Below are 22,134 nucleotides of genomic sequence, written 5' to 3' on the forward strand. Positions count from 1 at the left end.
TTATATGTCTTTTTTTGTGCCAGTACCAAGCTGTTTTAAGAACAGTGGCTTTGTAATACAGCTTGATATCTGGTATTTAGATCCTTCCTTCTTTGTTCTTCTTTCTCAGGATTGCTGCAGCTATTCGAGGACTTGTTTTATACCTGATGAATTTTTGGAACATTCGTTCTAGATCTGTGAAATATGCCGTTGATAATTTAATGGGGATTGCATTGAATCTATAGATTGCTTTGGGTAGTATGGACATTTTGATGATGTTGATTCTACCAATCCATGAACACGGTATGTTCTTCCATCTGTTTATGTCTTCCTCTGTCTCTTTTAATTAAAATATAAAGTGATCACAATAAGTCTAGTAGCCACCTGACACCATACAAGGTTATTATTATATTATTAACTATATTCCCTATACTATACATTACATTCCACATAACTTGTTGATTTTACAACTGGAAGTTTGTACCTCTTATTCTCCTTTCCCTTTTTCACCCTCCTCCCCGCTTCCTTTTCCTCTGACAGCCATCAGCTTGTTCTTTCTGTGCATCTGTTCCTGCTCTGATTTGTTTTCTTATTTAGATTCCATGTGTAAGGAAGATCATACAGTACCTGTCCTTCTCTGTCTGGCTTATTTCATGTAGCATAATACCCTCTAAGTCTGTCCATATTGCTACAAGTGGCAAGATTTCATTCTCTTTTTATGGCTGGGGAATATTTCATTGTATATATGTACTACATCTTCTTTATCCATTTTTCTATTATTGAGTACTTAACTTGCTTCCATATCTTTACTATCTATATAATAAAAGCCTAAGCGACCGTTATGGCGGAATGACCAGAACGACAGGTCGCTATGATGCACACTGACCACCAGGAGGCAGACACTAACGCAGGAGCTGCCCCCTGGGGGTCAGTGCACTCCCACAGGGGGAGCACTGCTCAGCCAGAAGCTGGGCTCACGGCTGGCGAGCGCAGCGGTGGTGGCAGGAGCCTCTCCTGCCTCCACGGCAGCACTAAGGAGCAGCAAGCCAAGCAGTAAGGAGCGAGGGGTCCTGGACTGCGAGAGGGCACAGGGTGGGCTGAGGGGACCCACCGCCCCCAGTGCATTAATTTTGTGCACCAGGCCTCTAGTTGTGTATAATCCTGCAGTGAACATAAGGATGCATATATCTTTTTGAAATAGTGCTTCATTTTCTTTGGATAGATACCCATAAGTGGAATTGCTGGGTCATATGGTAGTTCTATTTTTTATTTTTTTGAAGAAGCTCCATACTGTTTTCCATAGTGGCTAAAAACTGATGTCAGAGCGTTTACTGCCTATGTTTTCTTCTAGGAATCCAAGGTCATAAACATTTACTTATGCTTCCTTTTAAGAGTTTTTTAGTTTTAGCTCCTTTCATTTAAATCTCAATCCATTTTAAGTTAATTTTTATATGTGGTATGTAAGTATAATTTTATATCCTACTTTTCCTGGTGTTATATCTTAAGTGTTTTCTCAATCACTATGCAATATTTTGCTGTATAGATGGTCCATAATTTCCCTAATTATCCCTTAGGTGCTTTTCACTTTTATAAATAAGGCCACAATGAACTTTTTTGTGAACAAGTCTGTTCACATTTCAGATTATTCTCTTATGGTACAAGCGAATTATAGGATCAAAAGCTAGGAGCATTTTCAAGTTTAAGCTAGCCTGTGTTTTAAACTGCTTTCTGTTTTCTTGTCTCCTTTGAGTGCACCTGTGTAGTCTCTCCCATTGCTGAGTCTTGATATTAGTGATGGTTTATTAAGATTCAGAAGAAGTAGAACAGGCTAGAAGAGGTTAATGGGGGGAAAGGAGGACCTATGTAATACTTTAAACAATAAAGATTTTTTTTAAAAAGACTCTAAAGTAGTCACTCTTAGTGTGTTGCATGGTGCTCATGTACTGATGCTTAATATAAAAGGCTAATAACTCTGCCAGAAAAGACAAAGTGATCTGAAAAATGTGGTGGTGTTTTTTTAGTTAGAATATAATACATGCTTCCACTCCTAAGTGTATACCCAAGAGACTTTAAGATTTTCATATGTTCATACGAATACTTGTACATGAATGTTTATAGCAGTGCTATTCACAGTAACCAAAAGGTAGAAACAACACAGATGTCTTTTAATGGACAAATGGATAAACAAAATGTGGTATATCCATACAATGGAATATTATTCAGACTGACATGTAGTACAACATGGATAAACCTTGAAAAACACTATATTAAGTGAAAGAAGCCAGACATAAAAGGCCACATATATGATTCCATTTATTTCAGAAGAGGCAAATCCATAAAGATAGATAAGTAGTTGCCAGGGATTGGGGGAAGGAGATCAGGAAGTGACAGCTAATGAATATGGGATTTCTTCTGGGGTGAAAAATGTTTTGGAATTAGATAGTGGTGATGGTGGTACAACCTTGTGAATATACTAAAAACCACTAAATTGTAAATTGTAAATCATCTTAAAATGGTGAATTGTATGTTAATTATATCGCAATTTAAAAATATTAAGGGTTTTAGAAAATACTCTCTGATTTAGTTATAAATCATCTTCACACTCCAGATAATTTGTCTGAGAGAGAGAGAGAGAGAGAAATACATTGCTGTTAAAGCTCAAACAGAATAAAATATTTTAAAAGAACTTATCTCTTCCTTCTCAATTACTCTAAATCCCTCTGTCGAGAAATGTCCACTGTTTAATAGTGTGGGGGATATTTTTGAGACTTTATTATAAGCACACACACACATAAGGGTTTTTTTGCTTTGTTTACAGAAAGTAGAAAATATTCGCAAGGTGTCTGAAGAACATTTTATTAAGTGTTTCTCAGATCAGAATTTATTCAAAATGTTTTTCAAGCTCCCTCTTTGTGGAGGGCCTTGGAAAAAGATGAAAAATTGAATATCACAGATGCTTATGGAGAAAGAAACCTATACATAACTGTCTCAATATGAGATACGAACATGGTGAAACCAAGCGGGGAGTCCCAGCAATATTAAACCAGGTGTGCTGTGTTCACAGCCCTACCAGCTGAAGCCTCCAGACCATCTCTTTAAGGACACATTAAGATTTGGGCTGGAGTAAAATATTTATGAAATAAGAAATGCAGAAATTGTGGAACTTTCATTTCTTTTATTTTTTAATTTATTGATTTGAGAAAGAGAAATAGAAGCATCGATTTTGTTATTGCACTTATTTCTGCATTCATTGGTTGCTTCTTGTGTGTGCCCTGACTGGGGATCGAACCCACAACCATGGCGTATAGGGGTGATGCTCTAACCAACTGAGCTACCGGCCCAGGGCCTGGAACTGTCATGACTGAATGCTTTCTCCTCCAGGGAAAGGAAACAGATTAGTCTTAAATTTCAGAGTTCCTTCTTTGATAATTTGAAGTGTCCAGCCAGGGCCACAGAAAGGGATTTGTACAGACAGACACGGATATGGATAGACGACTGACTAAAGCCAGGTTCTGCCTTCCCAGCAGTAAATTAGACAACTTGACGGTCCTGTGGCCCTTGTGGTTTTGGAGGTGTTGGGAATCCCATGTGGTTTAATTAGTAGGAATTCACTTACTATGTGAAGAATTTTTCTTTCCTGTGTGGACTAACATCAGCTCTCATAGCATAAAATAATGAATTCAGAAGGCGGGGGGCGGGGGGCAGGGTGGGGGAGACAAAGAAAAGAAGTGGGGAAAAAGAATGAATTCTCTTAAAATTGGAAAATTACTCATTTCTTGACAAATTTTTGGTTTCATTTAGCAGCCCCAGAGCTCATGGAATATGTCATTTGAGTTATTTAAAATCTGAACCCAAACTTGTAATTCTCTATGGTTTACAGCAGCTGCAAAGCGAGAATGAGAAGTGTGGTCTGGTTGGCTCTGACAACAGGGCCATGCACAGAAGGCTGAGTTGTGTGCTGATTGCTCTCTGCAAAGGCTTGTTCCTTCATCACAGCAAATTAGTCTGAGCACTAGTGTGGCGTTCTAAATAGCAGGAGTCTGTATCCGCCCTCGGGGCTTTGTACTGTCACATTTACCAGCAGGGTAGTGGTTCCTGCGGTCCTCTAGGGCTTTGATGGAGACCAGGGAAGAAGGAGAGAAACTCAGTGGTCCTGTGCCTTGTAATTTGATGGGCCCATCGCGTTCATTTCCTGGAGAGATCTCAAAGAGACAAAACAGTCGGGACAGGATCTTACTTATGATTAAAAGGAATCATTTTTTACAAGACTTCTTGGCCCTGTGCTCCCATTTCTTCCTCTTCTGAGAGTTGCTTCATCCAGACAAACACAACCACAGTTCTGCCTTATTTAGCTGCCCGCCCCTATGAAATGCTAATGAACACCTACTGAGGTTTCCCTTTGCACCAGGCGATGTGTTAAGCAACTTTATATGCATAGCTCATGCTTTACATACTGTATCTCCTTTAGTCCTCATGGCAGCTCTGTGCAGTGGATATTTCTATCCCTTCACATTTCTTACAGAAGAACTGAGCTTGGAGAAGTTAAGCAACATACCCAAGTGATAGAGCCTGGACTGAAACCCAGGGTTTGTTACTCAGTTAATGGTAACACCAGCCACGCAGTTGCTCAGGCCAAGAAGTGAATGATCCTTGATTTCTTTCTTTTCTTCACCCTCACATCCACTCTCTCAACAAGTCCTCTGGGCCTTATCTCCTACATATGTCCCAGATCTGGCCACTTTTTTTTGTCTCCACAATGCCAGCTTCATCTACTCCCACCTGGGCCCTTGTCTAAAACGCTGCAGCAGCCTCTTAAGCTGTTCTTCTTGCTTCCATTCCAGTTCATGATGTTGGAATGACATTTTAAAAATTAAATGAGATCCCATCATTTCCTTGTTTAAAACTCCCACTGACTGCCCAATTTCGATAAGAAAAATCTAACCTTTACCATGGCCCAGGAAAGGCTGTGTGCTTGAGCCCCTGCTGCCTCTCTTATCTCATGCCCTGCCTTCCTTCCTGTTCTCAGACTCAACAAGCTCGTTCCAGCCTTTGCACCAGGTCCCCCGGCTGAGAATGCTCCTCCCCAGGTCTTTGCCTGATTGGCTCCTTCTTATTCAGGTCTCTGCTCAACTATCTCCTCCTCAAAGAGACCTTTTCTGATCACCCCAGGCCACCCCACTTCCTAGGTTTTATTTCCATCACTGCCTCCCTTCCTTTTCCGTCTTATTCAGGGTTGTATTTCTAGTGCCTAGAAGAGTACCTGGAACAGAGTAGATAGATGCTCAGTCCATAACTGCTGAATGGATGGCATACAGATGCTATTCTATGCCTGGAAACCTCTGGCCACACCCACCTCACTCCTCCTACCCCCTTCACATATTTAACTCTGGAGCATCCTTCAGTTCTGGCTCAAACATCATTTCCTCGGGGAAGTGTTCTGTGACCCTATGTTGCATCCTTTCATAAAAACCTGTACTTTTCCTGAATGGTCCTCATCACACGTTTTTGTGATTATTTTATTATAGTCCATCTTCCTCGCCTGACCATAATCTTCCTGAGGGCAGCTGGTTCCCGGCATATGGCACATCCACTTGTTAGTGGGTGAATGAAGGAATGAACCACTTTTTTGCATCAACGTGGTCCACACCTAAAACATTTGCGCCCCAAATGAACGAGCAAGAAGTTCCTTAGTCCCTACGACTCCCTCAGGAATCCCATCGGGCTATTAATAGAGAGAGACGGTGGGGATAGGAAAGAAGTCTTGGGACTCTTCCGACCCATAACACTGAGCACGTGGCCCGTGCTCTACTGCCCCAAATGCCTTTTCAGTGCTGCCTTTTACGTTTTACTTCCTACATCTGTGCACAGACACTCTCCCAGTGAGAGTGGAGCCCAGGAACACCCTCGGTTCACTTCACCGATGTCCACTTTTGTCATGAGTTCCAGTAACACACTGTTTTTAAAATGAGGCCCACCTGTGTATAATTTTGATCTGTTATTGTCAACCTTGGTAGACCTAACAATAGATGAGTAATGTTTAGTTCAAAAATTCAAATCCTTGTTCTATCACTGAATGATTGTGAACAGAGCTTTTCACTCCAGTTACTGACCTGCTCTCCACATGACCAAAGAACCAAAAGACTCAGGGCATAAAGATTCAGCTCAACAATATGATCCCAAAACCCACTATTGAACCGGTGGGACCAGGAATCCAATGCTAGTACCTCACTGATCTTGTTGAAGCCTAGGCTTCATGGATTTCCTTTCTCACCATTCCTCTTTCCAAGCTTAGAAATATTGTTTTCAAAGAAACATTTCTTCCTAAAAATAGCCTAATTCTAAAAAGAAATTTAAATAGCTTTAAGTTTATAGGATTTTTTTTTTGTCTGTATCAGGCAAGGAAGCCAGAGTTCTCATTGTATACATTTGAAATATTTGCTTGGTTGGTAGACCATATTGTTTCTCAGCAGGATGCCACAAAAGTCATTATTCTACTAATGATTACTTTGAGCTAATGCATTAATCACAGGCTTTCTTCATATGCTAAAACTCTGTCTAACTGTGCGATAGCATCCAAGTGTTTTGGCCAGGGATGCTGCAGTTTATGTGAGTGTAAGCAGAATTGTCTTGAAGTCTAAACCAGACATAGACACAGGTGTGGTTTCTTCTTCTTCTTCTTTTTTTTTAATAATATCTTTAGCTGATATCCTGGCACTTGACAAAGTCATTCACACTGTAGTCCATCTGCTGTCCCTCTTGGCTTAGGGAATTGTTTGTTTCTCCATTAATACCTGCTAAAATGTCACATTGGAAACTCCTTCTCCACCTGGCTTTTTTTTTTTTTAACCCTCACCCGAGGATATGTTTATTGATTTTAGAGAGAGAGGAAGGGAGGAAGAGAGGAACATCGATCAGTTGTCTCCTGTACATGCCCCAACCAACCAGGGATGGAACCTGCAAACTAGGTATATGCTGAGCCTAAACCTTTTTGGGTGTACGGGACAGTGCTCCAACCAGCCGACCCACACAGCTGGGGCTGTACCTGGCTTCTTGTCTCCAGAGAGCTATTCCTTGCCCTTTCTCCTCATCCCCAGCACCACCAATTTCCTTTATCCTGCTTGTCCACTTAGTCTCCTTTCTGCTAGAACTCCCAGCTCTCTGGCATAAACATCTCAAGGTCAAACTTGTAAAAAATTCCGAAGAGCTGCCTTGATTCTGTAGTTGCACTGGAATTACCATCATCAATGTCTCTGGTATGTATTATGTGCTTCTCCTAGGACTTTGCACACTTTATCACATTTGATCGTTCGAGTGTCCTGTGAGGTATCCTCATTCAGCAGATGAGGCTGTTGTGGCTCACAGGAGCTAGATGATTTGGCCAAGAGCTGGAGCTAAAACCTACATCACCCGCCCCCAGCTTTCCCACCAGCCTGTGGTCCCACTCAACAATATATTTTTGAAAGAGTGGTCATATTCAGAAGCTGGGAAGTAATTTTTCTCAAGGATATTCTGTTGTGGTTGTTGTAAAGGGACTTATTTGGGAAGGGACTTTTATCTATAATCTAAAACATATAAGATTAGCTTTATAGTTTATTGTTGTTTTTTAAGTATAATTTTATTGATTTCAGAAAAGAAGGTAGAGAGAGAGATAGAAACATCAGTGATGAGAGAGAATCATTGATAGGCTGCCTCCTGCATGCCCTACACTGGGGATCGAGCCAGCAACCTGGGCATGTGCCCTGACCAGGAATTGAGAGGTGACCTCCTGGTTCATAGGTCAATGCTCAACCACTGGCCATGCCGGCTGGGCTATTTTTTTTTTTTAAGGTTCAGGCAATGAATAGGGGTAGTATCACTGTATCATTTGGTTCTTGAGGGTTCAAGATTCATTACTAAGGGTTTAGAAGAGTGAGGTCTTGCTGTGTTGCCCAGGCTGGAATGCAGTGGCATTCACAGGCACAATCCCAGTACTGACCAGCACAGGAGTATTGACCTGCTTCGTTTCCAGCCTGGGGAAGTTCACTTCTTAGGCAACCTGGCGGTCTCCTGCTTCCTGGAGGTCACCATATTGATGGCCAACTTAGTGCAGACACCCAATTGGCATAGCGTGCTACAACCCAGAACTCCTGGGCTCAAGTGATCTTCCTGCCTCAGCTTCCCGAGTAACTGGGACTACAAGTGTGCACCACCAGGCCCTGCTATAGTTTGTTCTTGAATTCAAACCCATCTGGCATTTTGATTCATTCATATTTATGGAGCACCTATTACATGCCAGGCACCAGAGATAGCATGGGGAACAGGACAGATGTGATCCCTGCCGTCATGGAATCTAGGGAGGAGACAAATAAATGGGCAGTTGCAATATTTTAATAAATACCTGGGTAGGGGATGCAGCGGTGAGATGGTGACAGGAACTTCTAACCCAAACTTGACAATGGGGAAGGCTTCCCAGATGGGACTTTTAATTTGCATACTAAAGGATAAGTAAGAGTTTTAGCCAGATTGGGATTGGGGTGGGGTTGGGTGGGCAATAAAGTTTCTAGAAGATGGGAAAACAATGTGAAGGCTTAGAGGTGAGAATGTGGTCATGTTGCCTCAGTTCTTGTTCATTAGATCAGATTTCATGACTTAGCTCTTGGAGAGACTTGGAAAAAGCAATGGGCAGAGCTCAGAAGATACCTATCTCTTATGTCTCAACAGAAAAAACTCGAGTCTCCACCCCCATCTACCAATCCCTTCCTGGAAGATGAGTCAACACCAGAGATGGAGGAACTGGCAATGGAGAAAGGAGATTTAGATCAAGTAAGTCTGGTTTGCACTTCCACTTGCATCCCACCTAGTAGTGCTTGTTCTGAAAATGGGTCTGCTCGCTCTAAATATGATCCTTTGGCTGTTGACCACATTCAGAGATTACAACTTTGGTGGTCTTTATAGAAAGCCTTTATCTGAAAGTGTATTTATTTATTTATTTATTTATTTATTTTTAATATATTTTATTGATTTTTTACAGAGAGGAAGGGAGAGAGATAGAGTTAGAAACATCGATGAGAGAGAAACATCGATCAGCTGCCTCCCGCACACTCCCCACTGGGGATGTGCCCGCAACCCAGGTACATGCCCCTGACCGGAATCAAACCTGGGACACTTGAGTCCGCAGGCCGACGCTCTATCCACTGAGCCAAACCGGTTTCGGCTGAAAGTGTATTTAGAAAACTGAGTGAAACAGCAGCCCTTCCTGCCTGCCTCTGCTCCCAAAAGCCTCACCACCGGAATTAGCAACACGCACAAGTTTAATCAGCCCATGAGGTGGGGCAGCAGAATTCTGCCCGACCTCAGTCATCATCTCCTGAATTTGTCGGCTTAGCTTTTGGTTGTACTCTCTTCTGGTCCGGTGATGACATGAAAGGCCGAAAGGTCACCAGCGAAATTAGCACCATCAGCTGGGGGTGGCCTCCGCTCAGTGTAAGCTGATCGTTTTAGGCCTGGAAGCCATTGGGGAGGCCTGGAAACGTCAGGGTGACCCAGTGACGTATTTGGAGTTACTTTTCCCAGCACACTAGCACTTTCATTTCCTTCGGTTTTTTTCGGTCCAACTCTAAATTTCCTCTCTCTCCATCCTACAAGAACTGTGTTTTTGTTTCACTGCCATTTTATGACAAGAAGAGTTTAGAGCAATAAATCAGAACTTTTTCTGTCTGGATTAGTGATCCTTCCTTTTAATTTTCTACATTTGGCTTCTAAAGAATTATTTTATAGTACTGGTTTGGTCCAGACACCACCAGAGGAAGGCTGGCTGGGAAGACTAGCTCTGGGAATCCTAGCCACACTCTCTGCAGCTCACCCTGTATTTGTAGCATGGCGAGGGCGGTGTACAATCCTGGCAGGAGCCAGGAGAGGAGAATTTCCAGGGGCAGTTCTGAAGTGATGCAATAAAATGTGTCTGGTCCATTGATTAAATAATTATAATAACATGGATACCGCACATTTTTATGGTGCTTTATAGTTTAAAAGTCTTTCACATGCTTTACTTCATTTCATCTTCACAGTGCCTGTCTCTCATTTTATAGGATTTTATATGAGCTGCAATGCCTGCAGCTCAGGAAGGTTAAGTGATTTGCCCGGGTTACCTAGTCTGGAAGTGGAGGAGTTAGGACTGGAAGCCAGGCCTAGAAGTCAGAGACTAGGATTCCTTTCTTGATACTCTCATTACCCTGTGATGTCTCAATGAAAAGTAGAGGACAAAGGAATTATTCCCATGAATAAAAGTGAATGAATAAAACTGAAGGGTACCTTCAGGCTGCATCCCAGAGATCTATAGGATTAAATGTAATTGATTTAAAGCCATCCTATCAGCCAGTGTGGGGAGAAAAAAAAAAGATTTCTTCTAACATTTTGGGAGGAAGGACCAGATGGGAAGGAGGGAGCTGTATGTAGAGCTCATTCTTCTGGTGTATATCCTCCACCCACCCTGCGTGCCATGTCTCCCAGTGCTGGTGGCTGCCGTTGTCATGTCCAGAACTGTGTAGTCGAATACTCAGATGCTGTAGTGCTGCGGTGAAAGGTTATCCCTTTAGCTAGTCATCTCTGGATGTGATTAAACTGGATTAGATACAGTTCCCCATTTCCTACAAAATCAGTTTTGCCAGATAAAATACGAGTTTTATTATTTTATATGAAACTTTTTACTCATTCCGGAAGCTCAAGGTTATTGTTATACTGACCAAGACCTGCTCATTCTAAGGACGGAGAATACACACTCATGTGGTAAAGCAGTCATGTGGTAGGGAGAGTGCGAGGCTGGTCTGTCATTATCTGACCATATGACCTTTATTAGATTTTTAAAAAAACATTTCTTTAATCGATTTCAGAGAGGGAGAGAGAGAGAGATAAATACATCAGTGATGAGAGAGAATCATTGATTGGCTGGCTGCCTCCTGCACGCCCCTCACTGGGATGGAGCCTGCAATCCGGGCATGTGTCCTGACTGGGAATCGAACTATGACCTCCTGGTACATAGGTTAATGCTTAACCACTGAACTATGCCGGCCGGGCTAGATTTTTACTTTCTCCAGACTTCCTTGGTTTCTTGATCTTTACAAAGAACTAATTGCTTTCAAACTGATTCCTGAGTGCCCCATCAGGAATCACTGTGGACAGTTGGGAGGAGACCAAGTTACCTCCAAACAGAGGAGTCCGATTATGAGCCACTTTTATCTTGGACTTCCAGGTAAAATTTCTTTTGATCCAGGGGTTTAATGTGCCTAAAAATAAAGTACTAAAAAATCCCCGGACTATATTATCCACTTGCAATTTCACAGCCTATTGCTTCTTAGTAATAAAACTTACACACCAGTGACGAATGCCTCCTCGCATACCTTCCCCGACCTTGCAGGCCTCGCCAGCACTTTGTCTTGCTTGTGATTGATTAGGTGGGAGCCCCAGGATCTTCCTCTTCCCAGCCACTGACTGTGGCTTCCAGTTGGGTGCACAGGAGCCCTGTGGGGTGCTGGGGAGGAAGTCCACAGTTTGCTGTGGTGAGCTTAGCCAGAGGTAGTGGGGGAAGGCCCCCGGCGGTTACCCTGGGTTACCCAACATGCCGTGGCACTGCAGTCAGTGGACAGTGTGCCCTCATGGTGAGGCTCATTCCCGCTCACTACCACTGTTTAGGTTATGGTGAAGGGAGAATGAACTTGAAAAGAGGCATTTACTAGTAGTTCAAACAGTCAGTTGCCAGCATATTCCCAATGATAAAAAAAAAAAAGACATATGAAAAGAGAATGAGGGTACTCAAAGTCTAAAAGAAAGAGGCAGAAGAAATAAGGAATTTCTGGTTAAAAATGTCCCCTTCTGGTGATCCGAGCAGTAAGACTTAATCTGTTTACATTGGATAGTAATAAAAGGAAACGGGGCCAGCTGCAGACCTCCTCACTGTGACAACAGTAACCTTTATTATTCCATCAAGCTCCAGGAGGAAATAGCTTCCACATCTGCAGCTTTTGGACAGAATTCACACACGCAGAAAGCCAGCCTGAATGCTACTGCTAAATGACTTAGTAGATTCTTTGAGCTGAGAATCAACCCTTTGGGGAGCTGGACGGTACAAAGGGAGACACCAGCTTAAGCTGAAATTCCAGTACCTATTATCCAAATATGAGCACAGTCACAGGCAGGAGGCAGCCCTGTGGAAAGAAAGTTCCGACAATCTCTCCTATTGTTCTCTTCCTTCCATCTCACACTGAAAGCCCTGCAAGAGGACCTAGAGCTGTGGTGGCCGGTCTCTGTTCTCACTGCCAGGAGCGGCATTAGTGGGCAGCGACTGGGCAGAGCAGAGTCGCCTGCGGGCGGGGTGGGGAGGCCTGCTCTGTCTGATTATGCCGTTCTCCGAGTGCCGAATTCAGAGTGTGCTGTGGGGCTCGTCAAGTGCAGGGCCGGAGGAAGACTGATCAGGATTAGTGTGCTGAAATGTCATGTAGCCATTTTCTTTCATCATTTAAAAATCTGTATTTTATACTGAATGGGTTCTTCAGACTTAGAGATTTTTATCATGTCATTTCCATGCATGCATAAAAGGGAACACATAAGGAAAATAAAATAGGATAAGATATTCCTAAAACTTCTTCACATTCAGAGTCCATCTATCTCTCCCTCTCTCTCCTGAGCCACTTTTTAAACTTTTTATTTGGGGATAATTACATATACATTCACAAGAAGTTGCAGAGAGCAGAGGTCCTGTGTACCCACCTCCCAGGTTCCCCCAGTGGTGACAGCCAACCCAGTGCATTATCAAAACCGGGGAATTGATCTTACCCCCTTGTTTGCTCAGGCATAGATTTCTGTATTTTCCCACACGTTAGTGTCCTCTGCACTATCCAGAATGTTGGTGAGTGCCATTTCTTAAGACTGCTCCCCAACTGTCTCTGGGATTTCCTGCCAGGCCTTTGGCACCCATCTCCCATGTCTTCTGTTTTATTTCACTTAAAAAAAAAAAAGTCAAACTTAGAGAAAGGTTTTAAGAATATTACAAGGAACTCTTAAAATCTTTCACCTTGGTTCACTGGTTGTTAATATTTACTTTGATCACATCCTCCCCACTCCTCCTCTCCTTCTCTCTTCCTTCCTCCCCCATCTCTCTTTCAGAACAATTTGTTAGTTTGAAAATATCATGCCCTTTACCTCTGTAGATTTCAGTATGTATTTCTTAAGAAGAAGGACTTCCACTTAAATTACCACATCTCAAAATCAGAAATTTTCTTTTAAAATATATTTTTATTGATTTCAGAGAGGAAAGGGGGGAGAGAGAGAGAGAGAGAGAGAGACTGACTCTGAGACTGAAACATCAGTGAGAGAGAATCATTGATTGGCTGCCTCCTGCACTGGGGATTGAGTCTGCAACCTGGGCATGTGCCCTGACCAGGAATCAAACTGTGACCTCCTGGCTCATAGGTGCACGTTCAACCACTGAGCCACCTGGCCAGTGGAACTCCTTTTCTTTAGGTATAACTAATAGTAAAAATTCCTACATTGAGGGTTGTGAGGAGTAGATGAGATATTACTTCATATCAAAGTGCCTGGTTCATAATAACAATCAGTAAAAAGAGGCTATCAAAATTAGATCATGTGAAAGCACTTTTATAACTTTTAAAGCACTATAAATATAAGATGCTGTTATTAGCTAGGATTTAAATTTTTAAAACATCAGTCAAATGATGAATCACTTCCAAATTGAAAATGCATGTGTTATCAAAGTAGCAGTAAATTTTCACCATACCAAGCAAGTAAATGTTGCTAACAAAGCCAGCTTATTGTTCACAAGTTGGCATGAATTATAATGCAGGATATAGACCCAGTTTAGTTACTTTTTTGTTGTTGTTAATCCTCACCGGAGGATATTCTTCCATTGATATTCTTAGAGGGAAGGTAGGGGGAGAGACAGAGAGAGAAACATCGATGTGAGATAGACACATAGATTGGTTGCCTCCTGCATGCACCCCGATGGGGGTAGGGATCAAGCCTGCAACCCAGGTACACGCCCTTGACCGGACTAGAACCTGGAATCCTTCAGTCTGCAGGCCAACGCTCTATCCACTGAGCCAAACCAGCTAGGGCCAGTTTAGTTACATTGAGTGCTTCTTATCTATAAGTTAGGAGTGAACATGGAAGGGATATTTACTTTGAAACTGCTTAAAAATTTTCAAAGACAGCTCAAGTATAGCGTTTCTTTTTTCTTCTTGTCTTTTTTTCTTTACAGCCAAAGAAGCCTAAAGCCCCAGACAATCCATTTCATGGCATTGTTTCCAAGTGTTTTGAGCCTCATCTCTACGTGTATATTGAGTCCCAGGACAAGTGAGTGATGAACATTTTGCTATTTTCTATTGCATTTCCCCCTCCTCTGGTTGTGGTTGGGCTTCCCAAGGGCACAGCTCTTTCCTGAGGCAGAAGGAAGGACTTGGCATGCCTGTGACCCTCCCTGGAAACCTGTTAAGGATATTTTTATATCTCTTGAATGTTATCATTTATTGTGTCTATAAATCTCAGAAGCCTGATTTTGACTCTAATAAGGTCCCAAATGGATCCCAACATCTCCTTCCCCCTGGGCACCAAGCCCTTACATAGCTGTATGTGTCAACCCATGGGCTTTACAATGTCAGGCGCTGGCAAACAGAGAAAGACAGCCTAATCTCTAATGTATAAGTTTTCAAGTATAATTTGTTTAACTTTTCATTTTGAAATCATTTAGACTTACAAAAAAGTTACAAAAAATTCTCAGAGACCCTTCCCCCAGAGAATGTTAACATTTTTCATAACCATAGTTATCAAAATCAGGAGGGTAACATTGTCCCACGAATGCCCTTTTTCTCGTTCAAGATCCAGTTATGCATTTAGTTGTCAGGATCTTAAGTTTCCTTCCATCTTGAATGGTTCCTCAGTCTTTTTGTTACCTTCATGACCTTGACACTTTTAGAGAGTATTGAGCAGTTGTTTTGTACAATTCCCTTAATTTTGGTTTGTCTGATGTTGCCTCTCAATTAAATCCCGATTATGCAAGAATTTGGGCAAGAATGCCACCGAGGTCATATCGTGTCCTCAGTGCATCATATCAGGAGACATGTCATGTGGATTCGTCCCATTGCTGGTGATGCTGACTTTGACCACTTGCTTTAAGCGGTGTCTGCCAGCATTCTCTGCTGTGAAGCTACTGTTTTCTAATTAGTATCTTGGGACTCTGTAAATATCCTGTTTCTCATCGCACTTTGCCCACTCATTTTGACATCCTTAATGATTCCTGCCCAACGTGATTATTACTGTAGTGTTTGCCAGATGTTAGCGTCTGTTTCCATCACTTCTTCTATATTTACTAATTGGAGTGCTACTGTAAGGAAGAGTTCCCCTTCTCCCCCATTTGTTTGTCAGTATGGACTGATAGGTTCTTACCTTCTTTTATGGATTATCATTTAATATATATATATATATATACACACACACACACACACACACACACATCTTATAAAGTTAAGGGCTCCAGAAAATTTTTAGAGCAGCCCAGTGTAGCCAAGTTTCCTTATTGCCAGAAGAGGATGCGTGATCCCGTGTCCACTTCTCATGCAAAGCTGGAAGACCCCCTCTCGTCCCTGAACTTCTGCCCACAGCCAGAATATGCAGACCCTTCCACACTGGAAGGAGGACTTGGAAAAGGGTGGGTTTCTGGAACAGCCGAGCTGTGGAGACAGGCTCCAAGCGGAGGCCTGGTAGCCTGTAGAACACACATAAGAGGACCAGACAGTGGCTCACATGGAGGGAACAACAGCGGCTGTGAAAAAGTTCTGAGGGGAGTTCTCTGGGAAAGCATTTAGGCACCAAAACCCAGTCTTTTTTTTTTTTCCTTTTCCCCTTTTTAATGATTCTGTCATAGGTTAGTGAATTCTTGTTTCCAAATGTGTTTTAGGGGTAAATCATAAGATTAAGAGAATATAAGTGGAATCACTACATGGAACATTATTATTATTAACCTACCCAATTTTTTTTTCTAAGTGTCAGTTGTTACCAATTTATTTTATGCAAAACAGTAGCGATGTAGAATATAGGAGTTATCTTATGCTGCCATGCATGCGAGTTGTGAACATTCCAAGCCTGCATGCACAGTTTGGAGGGGAAGGCTAACCAAGAGCATTAACCATGCTACTGAACACAGGAATTTTTTATTGAAAAAGGTTAAGAATTACCAGGCGTCCTCAAACTTTTTAAACAGGGGGCCAGTTCACTGTCCCTCAGACCGTTGGAGGGCCGGACTATAGTTTTAAAAAAAACTATGAACAAATTCCTATGCACACTGCACATATCTTATTTTGAAGTTAAAAAAAACAAAACGGGAACAAATACAATATTTGTATTTGTATGTGGCCCGCAGGCCGTAGTTTGAGGACCCCTGAATTAGATAGCAATGTCTTCATAATATTTCTCTCATCACTGAAGACTGAAGAAAATAAAAAGCCACTGAAGATTTAAGAGAGCAGCCCAGTGTAGCCAAGTTTCCTTACAGCCAGAAGAGGATGCGTGATCCCATGTCCACTACTCATGCAAAGTTGGAAGACCCCCTCTCGTCCCTGAACCTCTGCCCACAGCCAGAATATGCAGACACTTCCACACTGGAAGGAGGACTTGGAAAAGGGAGGGAAAAGGAGAAACTAGGAAGCTGCTACAACACTGCCATACAGTCAGACCATATACTGCAATAATTGCGTACTTGATGGCTGCATCATTTTTACTGAACCGTGTGAAACTACACTTAGAAACACATCAAAGCAAAATATCATGGCTATCATCAATCAAAATCGAAAAGAAAGAAGGCAAACAAAGAAATAACTCCAGGATGAACACACTATAAATAGATGAGCATTTATGGAGAATGAATCACTATCTACATTCTTGGACTGTCTCATTCTGCCCCAATAAAAGTGTCACCTACTTGATTTTTATAGCTAACTTCTATTCTTTTCCTCCCCAGTGACTAAATGCTTCAGATTAAAATCCCAGAAAATGAACTTTGTAAAAGAATTTCTACATTAACAAAAACCTCCTCGCTGCTCCTACTCACCCCACCCAAAAAAGGTGCCTAGACAGTTTTTGCCTTGTAATGCCACAGTGTTCTTCCTGCTTTCCACCCACTGGGTTTATGCCTGAAGGCACACAGAGGGCAATAGTTATATTGCCTCTTAGTCCTTTATTTTTATTTATTTACTTATTTTAAACTTCTTATATTTTGTTATTTTCTTTCATCCCTTACATTTTTTTTTTTTTTTATGGGAAAACGTTGATGGAAAACCAGCGCAGGCCCCTAGTCCGGTCTATCCCAAGTGGATTCTGACACCGGGTCAGAATCTGAAGTGAGTCTCGGGCCTCCACCTTCTGTGCACAGTTGACAGTTTACACACTTAGAGTTTGCCTTCCTATTTTGTCACTGGAGGGACCTATGGTCCTTTTTCTTCTGGTTTGAGGAGTTTTTACTTAATTATATTCCTCCTACAAAGATTGGAAATTAGTACAAATAATCTGGATTTCCCTTTGTAAGAAACATTTAAAATCTGTAAAGAATTTTTGTGAGTTTGAGCAAAACTGTCAACAATAGCAGGGAAGCAAAATCTCAAAATGTATTGAGATAATGCTCCTGCCTCTTAGTCCTTTAAAAGCGCTCCATCTTCTGCGTTCAGAAAGTTTTTCTCAGGAAGTTAGTAAGATCCAGAGAGGGCCAGAGAAAGAATCAGCTATTTGCCATCTAGATTAACAGGTTTTAAAGCAACCCACCTGGATGGCTATTACTGGGCAAAGCCCCTTCTTAGCAACTCAAATATTTATTTTTAAAGAGGCTTAGAAGCTATTGGGTCCAGGGTTTAAAGTGCATACGAGATAACCACACACTTTCTTCCCCAAACCTACCAGGTCTGAAGAGTCATTTTTCCGAATTATTCTAATTCTGGAATCTACTCTTTTCACATGGCCTTGATTCATATAAAGAATACTCATTGTTCATGGTACTTTGGGCAAAGGGCCAGACCTCCCTTCCGTAGGGACTCTCCATTTCTCTATGAAAAATGAAGTGCTGGCCACTCACCCTGCCATTTGGCCTCACGAGGATGTTTCCACAGCACGAGGGAAGTGGCGGAAGCTGCTCGGAGGAGAACTGCGTAGGTTGTACTGTAGTAGCTCCAGAAAAAGCAGCAAAAGCTTGAGGTAGAAAATAGAATTCACGAAGTCCATTTCCTCATCTGTGAAAGGAGAGAATCAGACCAAATAATGCTTAAAGCGGTGGCTATTAACCGTTTTTGAGTCATAGATCCCTTTGAGAACCCGGTGAAAGCCAGAGACACTCTTGCCAAAACAAATCTTCATGAACCTACGCACAGTTTTTGAGTACAATTTCAAGGGATTCTATAAAGCCCTTCTTCCCTTAAGTCAAAGAATCCTAAGGCTGGGGGAGAAGCTCAGGTGGGGACTGATTTTGTACAAATGACTACTCTTGTAGCTCTGACTCAGAAATCTTCAAGGGAGGACAATCTTAGACCATTCACAAGCTCCGAGATGACAGAGACCCAACACAGTGTAGCAGAAAGAACGTGGATCTGGATGCCAGACAGACCTGGATTTGAGTCAGAGCTCTGCACTCACTCACCGGGGACCTCGAGCATGGTACTTAACCCGTCAGAGTTTGTTCTGCCCTCTCTGTAGTGAAGTTAGTAATGTCCCCTCCTAGGACTAGTGGTGAGGGTGAAATGAGGTGACATGTGGGTTCTTGCTTGGCACAAGTACATGGTGCTCAGGAACTGGGCCTGCCCTCCCCTCCCTGTGAGCTTGTTCTGGACTCTTAGGCAACGGTTGGGTGGCCTGATCAGTGTTGCCAGCTTTCTTCTGGGCCTGGCCTGGGTTCCATCCTCTCATCTCCCCAGCCTCCCACCTGCCCAGGGAAAGTTCTGGCAGCACCTGCCCCAGCCAAAAGCCAAGCAGCAGCGGTGCTGCAGAGCCAGGACCTGGGAGGAGGCAGGACGTGGAGATGTCCCCGAAGCCGCCTCTTTAACAGGTCAGGCTAAGCTGTCATCCTGTGCTTTAAGCAGCTTCCTCAGTTTTTGTCTATGTTCAAGGAGGAAGTTAGTGTGTCTTCTGCTCTTGGGAATGTAGTGCTTTTCTGCTGCTAACTCTTGAGGAAGAGATTTCTCTGCAGAGGCACTTTGTTCATTCAGTTACATCTCGTTCAGAGAAGCTATTAGTGAACCATTTCTGCCTGTTCTCCTGAGTCCCCTCTAATAACTTCTGTTGAAATGGAGCTCTTGCTTCTTCTGGCTTCCTCAAGCCTAAGTTTCTCTGTCAGTTACTTTCAGTCATGTTTGTTATAACCCAAAATTTATTCCAGGATTATGGGTTGCATGTACTTGTCTCTTTGGTCTCCTTCAGTCCAGAAAAATAACTCATCCTTTCTTTATCTTTCACGACCTTGAAATTTTTGAAGCGTACAGGCCAATCCTTTGTGGGATGTCCTTCAGTCTGGTGTTTTTCTCATGATGGATGATTTATGCAGAGTGGGGCTGTGTTCTCAGTAATCCATGTCAGGAGGCACCAGTGTCAGTTTGTCCTTCGATTTGTCTTCATTTTTATTACTCAGTTTAGATGGTGTTTGCCACTTTTCTCTATTTATAAATAAGTAATTAATTAGTGCCAGGAGAAATTTTGAAACCATATGTATAGCCTTTTTCTCATCTTTCACTGACTTATTTTATCACTCATTGATACTTGCCTGGACCATTTATTACTAACGTTATCAAATGATGATTTTTCTAATTGTCATTTCTTCTACATTTGTTAGTTGGCATTATATATATTTTATATTTTTATTTATTTCAGAGAGGAAGGAAAAGGGAGAGAGATATAGAAACATCAATGATGAGAGGGAATCATTGATTGATTGCCTCCTGCATGCCCCACACTGGGGACTGAGCCTGCAACCCAGGCCTGTGCCCCGACCTGGAATCAGACCGTGACCTCCTGGTTCATAGGTCGATGCTCAACCACTGAGCCATGCCAGCCGGGTGACACTATATTTTAAGCAAAAGCTTTATCTTCTCCCTCATCTACTTATATTGTATGGACTCATAAATTTCTATTTTATTCAATGGGTTCTAGTCATTACTATCTTTTTAAATTTATGTTGGAATAAATTTAGACTTACAGAAAAATTTCAGAAATAGTACAGATTTCATATTCCCTTCTCTCAAGTTCCTCTAATGTTAACATCCTACATAACCATAGTACAGTTATCAAAGCCAGCAAGTTAACATTGGTACCGTATTATACTAAACAACAGCCCTAACTTGGATTTCACCAATTTTTTCACTAATGTTCTTTTTTCCTTCCAGGATCCATCATTATTTATTTTAATGCTCAAATAGGCCCTGATTTAGCCATTGGAACCCCCTTCAAACTCATTTTCACCTTATTTGCATCTTTTTTTTTTAGCACTTTTCTGGTACAACAAAATATACTAGGCTCATCTTGTGCTTTCCTACCTCAGCCCTAGAGTCATTCATTTTTTAGGATCCCTTGTTCCTTTGGTAGGAATGATATTTGGAAACTAAGTTCTTGGCACCAGATATGGTCATTATGCTTGGGTGTCATGCTTTTAGGTCCATGTAGCTAAGAACTATATGTATGTATATAGATGCATCTCTTTATATCTGTTCTTTTAAATCCTCACCCAAGAATATGTTTATTGATTTTAGAGAGGAAGGGAGAGAGAGAAACATCAATTGTTTGCCTCTTATATGCACCCCGACCGGGGACCGAACCCACAACTCAGGTATGTGCCCTGACTGGAATTCGAACCCACAACCTTTTGGTGTACAGGATGACACTCCCAACAATTAAGCCACACCGGCCAGGGCCTCTATATCTATTTTTATACCCATTTCTATGTTATAACCTGTGTGTTTATGCAGATACCTCCAATTCTAACCTAACCACAGGGATTTTTTTAGCTTCCTCCTTTACATGTCTGAACTGCCTTCTATGGCAGTAAGAAGCCTGGCTCCCAGTGTCCTCCCCATATTTAGTTCTATGCTCCATTTACCTATATGCACCCCATCTCCCAGTTGGGCTCAAGCTAAACCTTGGATCCCCAGCCCCACAAGCCATTCCAGAACCAAATCCTTGGTCCCAACTAAAAGGAAGGAGAAGGGGTGGGGGTACAAACTAGTTTGAGTGCCCTTGAATTAACAAGTTCTGTAACTTCCTGGGGACCTTTTGGGGGTTTGTCCATGCTTACCTCCTCCTTGCCAGCTTTTCCTGACTGTCATCTTCCTCTCCCAGTGCCGTCACTCCTTTACTTCCCAGGAGAACCTTATTTCCATAGGCCGTGCACTGGCCCAGCGGAAGAATCTGCCTTGGTCATCCATAGATAAGCTTGGTCTGCGATGTCGTTTTCTTCTCATTGTGTTTACTGTTTCCCTCTAGTGCTACTGCTCTGCAGAGGTCTCTATTCCCAGGTCATTTTATTTATCAGTGGAACTCCGACAGTATTACACAGTTCTTAGGCTCAAGCTACAGTGAAGAGGGGAAAAGACACCATCTACATCCATGACCTGTTTCTTCAGGCTGAGGAGAAAGTGAATAACAGCAATAATCGAAATACCATATATCTGTCTAGTGCTTTACAGTTTTGTAATCAAAGCATAGTATAGTGAGTGGATAGAGCTTAACTTTGGAGTTAGACAGACCCAAGTTCATATTCCAGTTCTGATAAATTCTATAGGGAAAATTGTATTATTTTCCTCAGCCTCAGTTTCTTCATTTATAAAATGGGGATAATAAGGCCTTCTACTCAGGTCTGAGAGGATTAAATGAGATTATATTTATAATGCACCCAGCACATGCTTTATAAGCTTATAGCTGCAGTGGGGAAAAGAGATCAAAGAAGGATTATGGTGCACAGCGTGAAGGGATGAAGATAGAATAATTTGCTGAGGAAATACAGAGGGGTGTATAAATCAAACTGCAAGCAGACTTTTCTCCTTTGTATCATCTACCTCAGCCAAACCCTCTCCTCCTTCCCACCCTGTCTTCCTCCCACTATATTCTGTGCTCCTTTCTGATTCCGTGCCTCAGTTCTCTCCTCTG

The 22,134-nt window shown here is 42.2% G+C and overlaps 1 protein-coding gene across 2 annotated transcripts in view; it reads left to right on the top strand.

Annotated features, from left to right (window-relative positions):
* The window catches only part of VPS53 (VPS53 GARP complex subunit), a 151,594-nt gene that overhangs the window by 79,233 nt on the left and 50,227 nt on the right, over positions 1 to 22,134 (top strand). For both annotated transcript variants that reach the window (XM_006768080.2, XM_015566769.1), the window contains exons 12-13: positions 8,680 to 8,781; positions 14,228 to 14,322. In XM_006768080.2, coding sequence (XP_006768143.1) covers positions 8,680 to 8,781; positions 14,228 to 14,322 — 197 coding nt within the window. The remainder of the gene's footprint in view (positions 1 to 8,679; positions 8,782 to 14,227; positions 14,323 to 22,134) is intronic.

Source organism: Myotis davidii, unplaced genomic scaffold, assembly GCF_000327345.1.
Source record: "Myotis davidii unplaced genomic scaffold, ASM32734v1 scaffold363, whole genome shotgun sequence".
NCBI lineage: Eukaryota > Metazoa > Chordata > Mammalia > Chiroptera > Vespertilionidae > Myotis > Myotis davidii.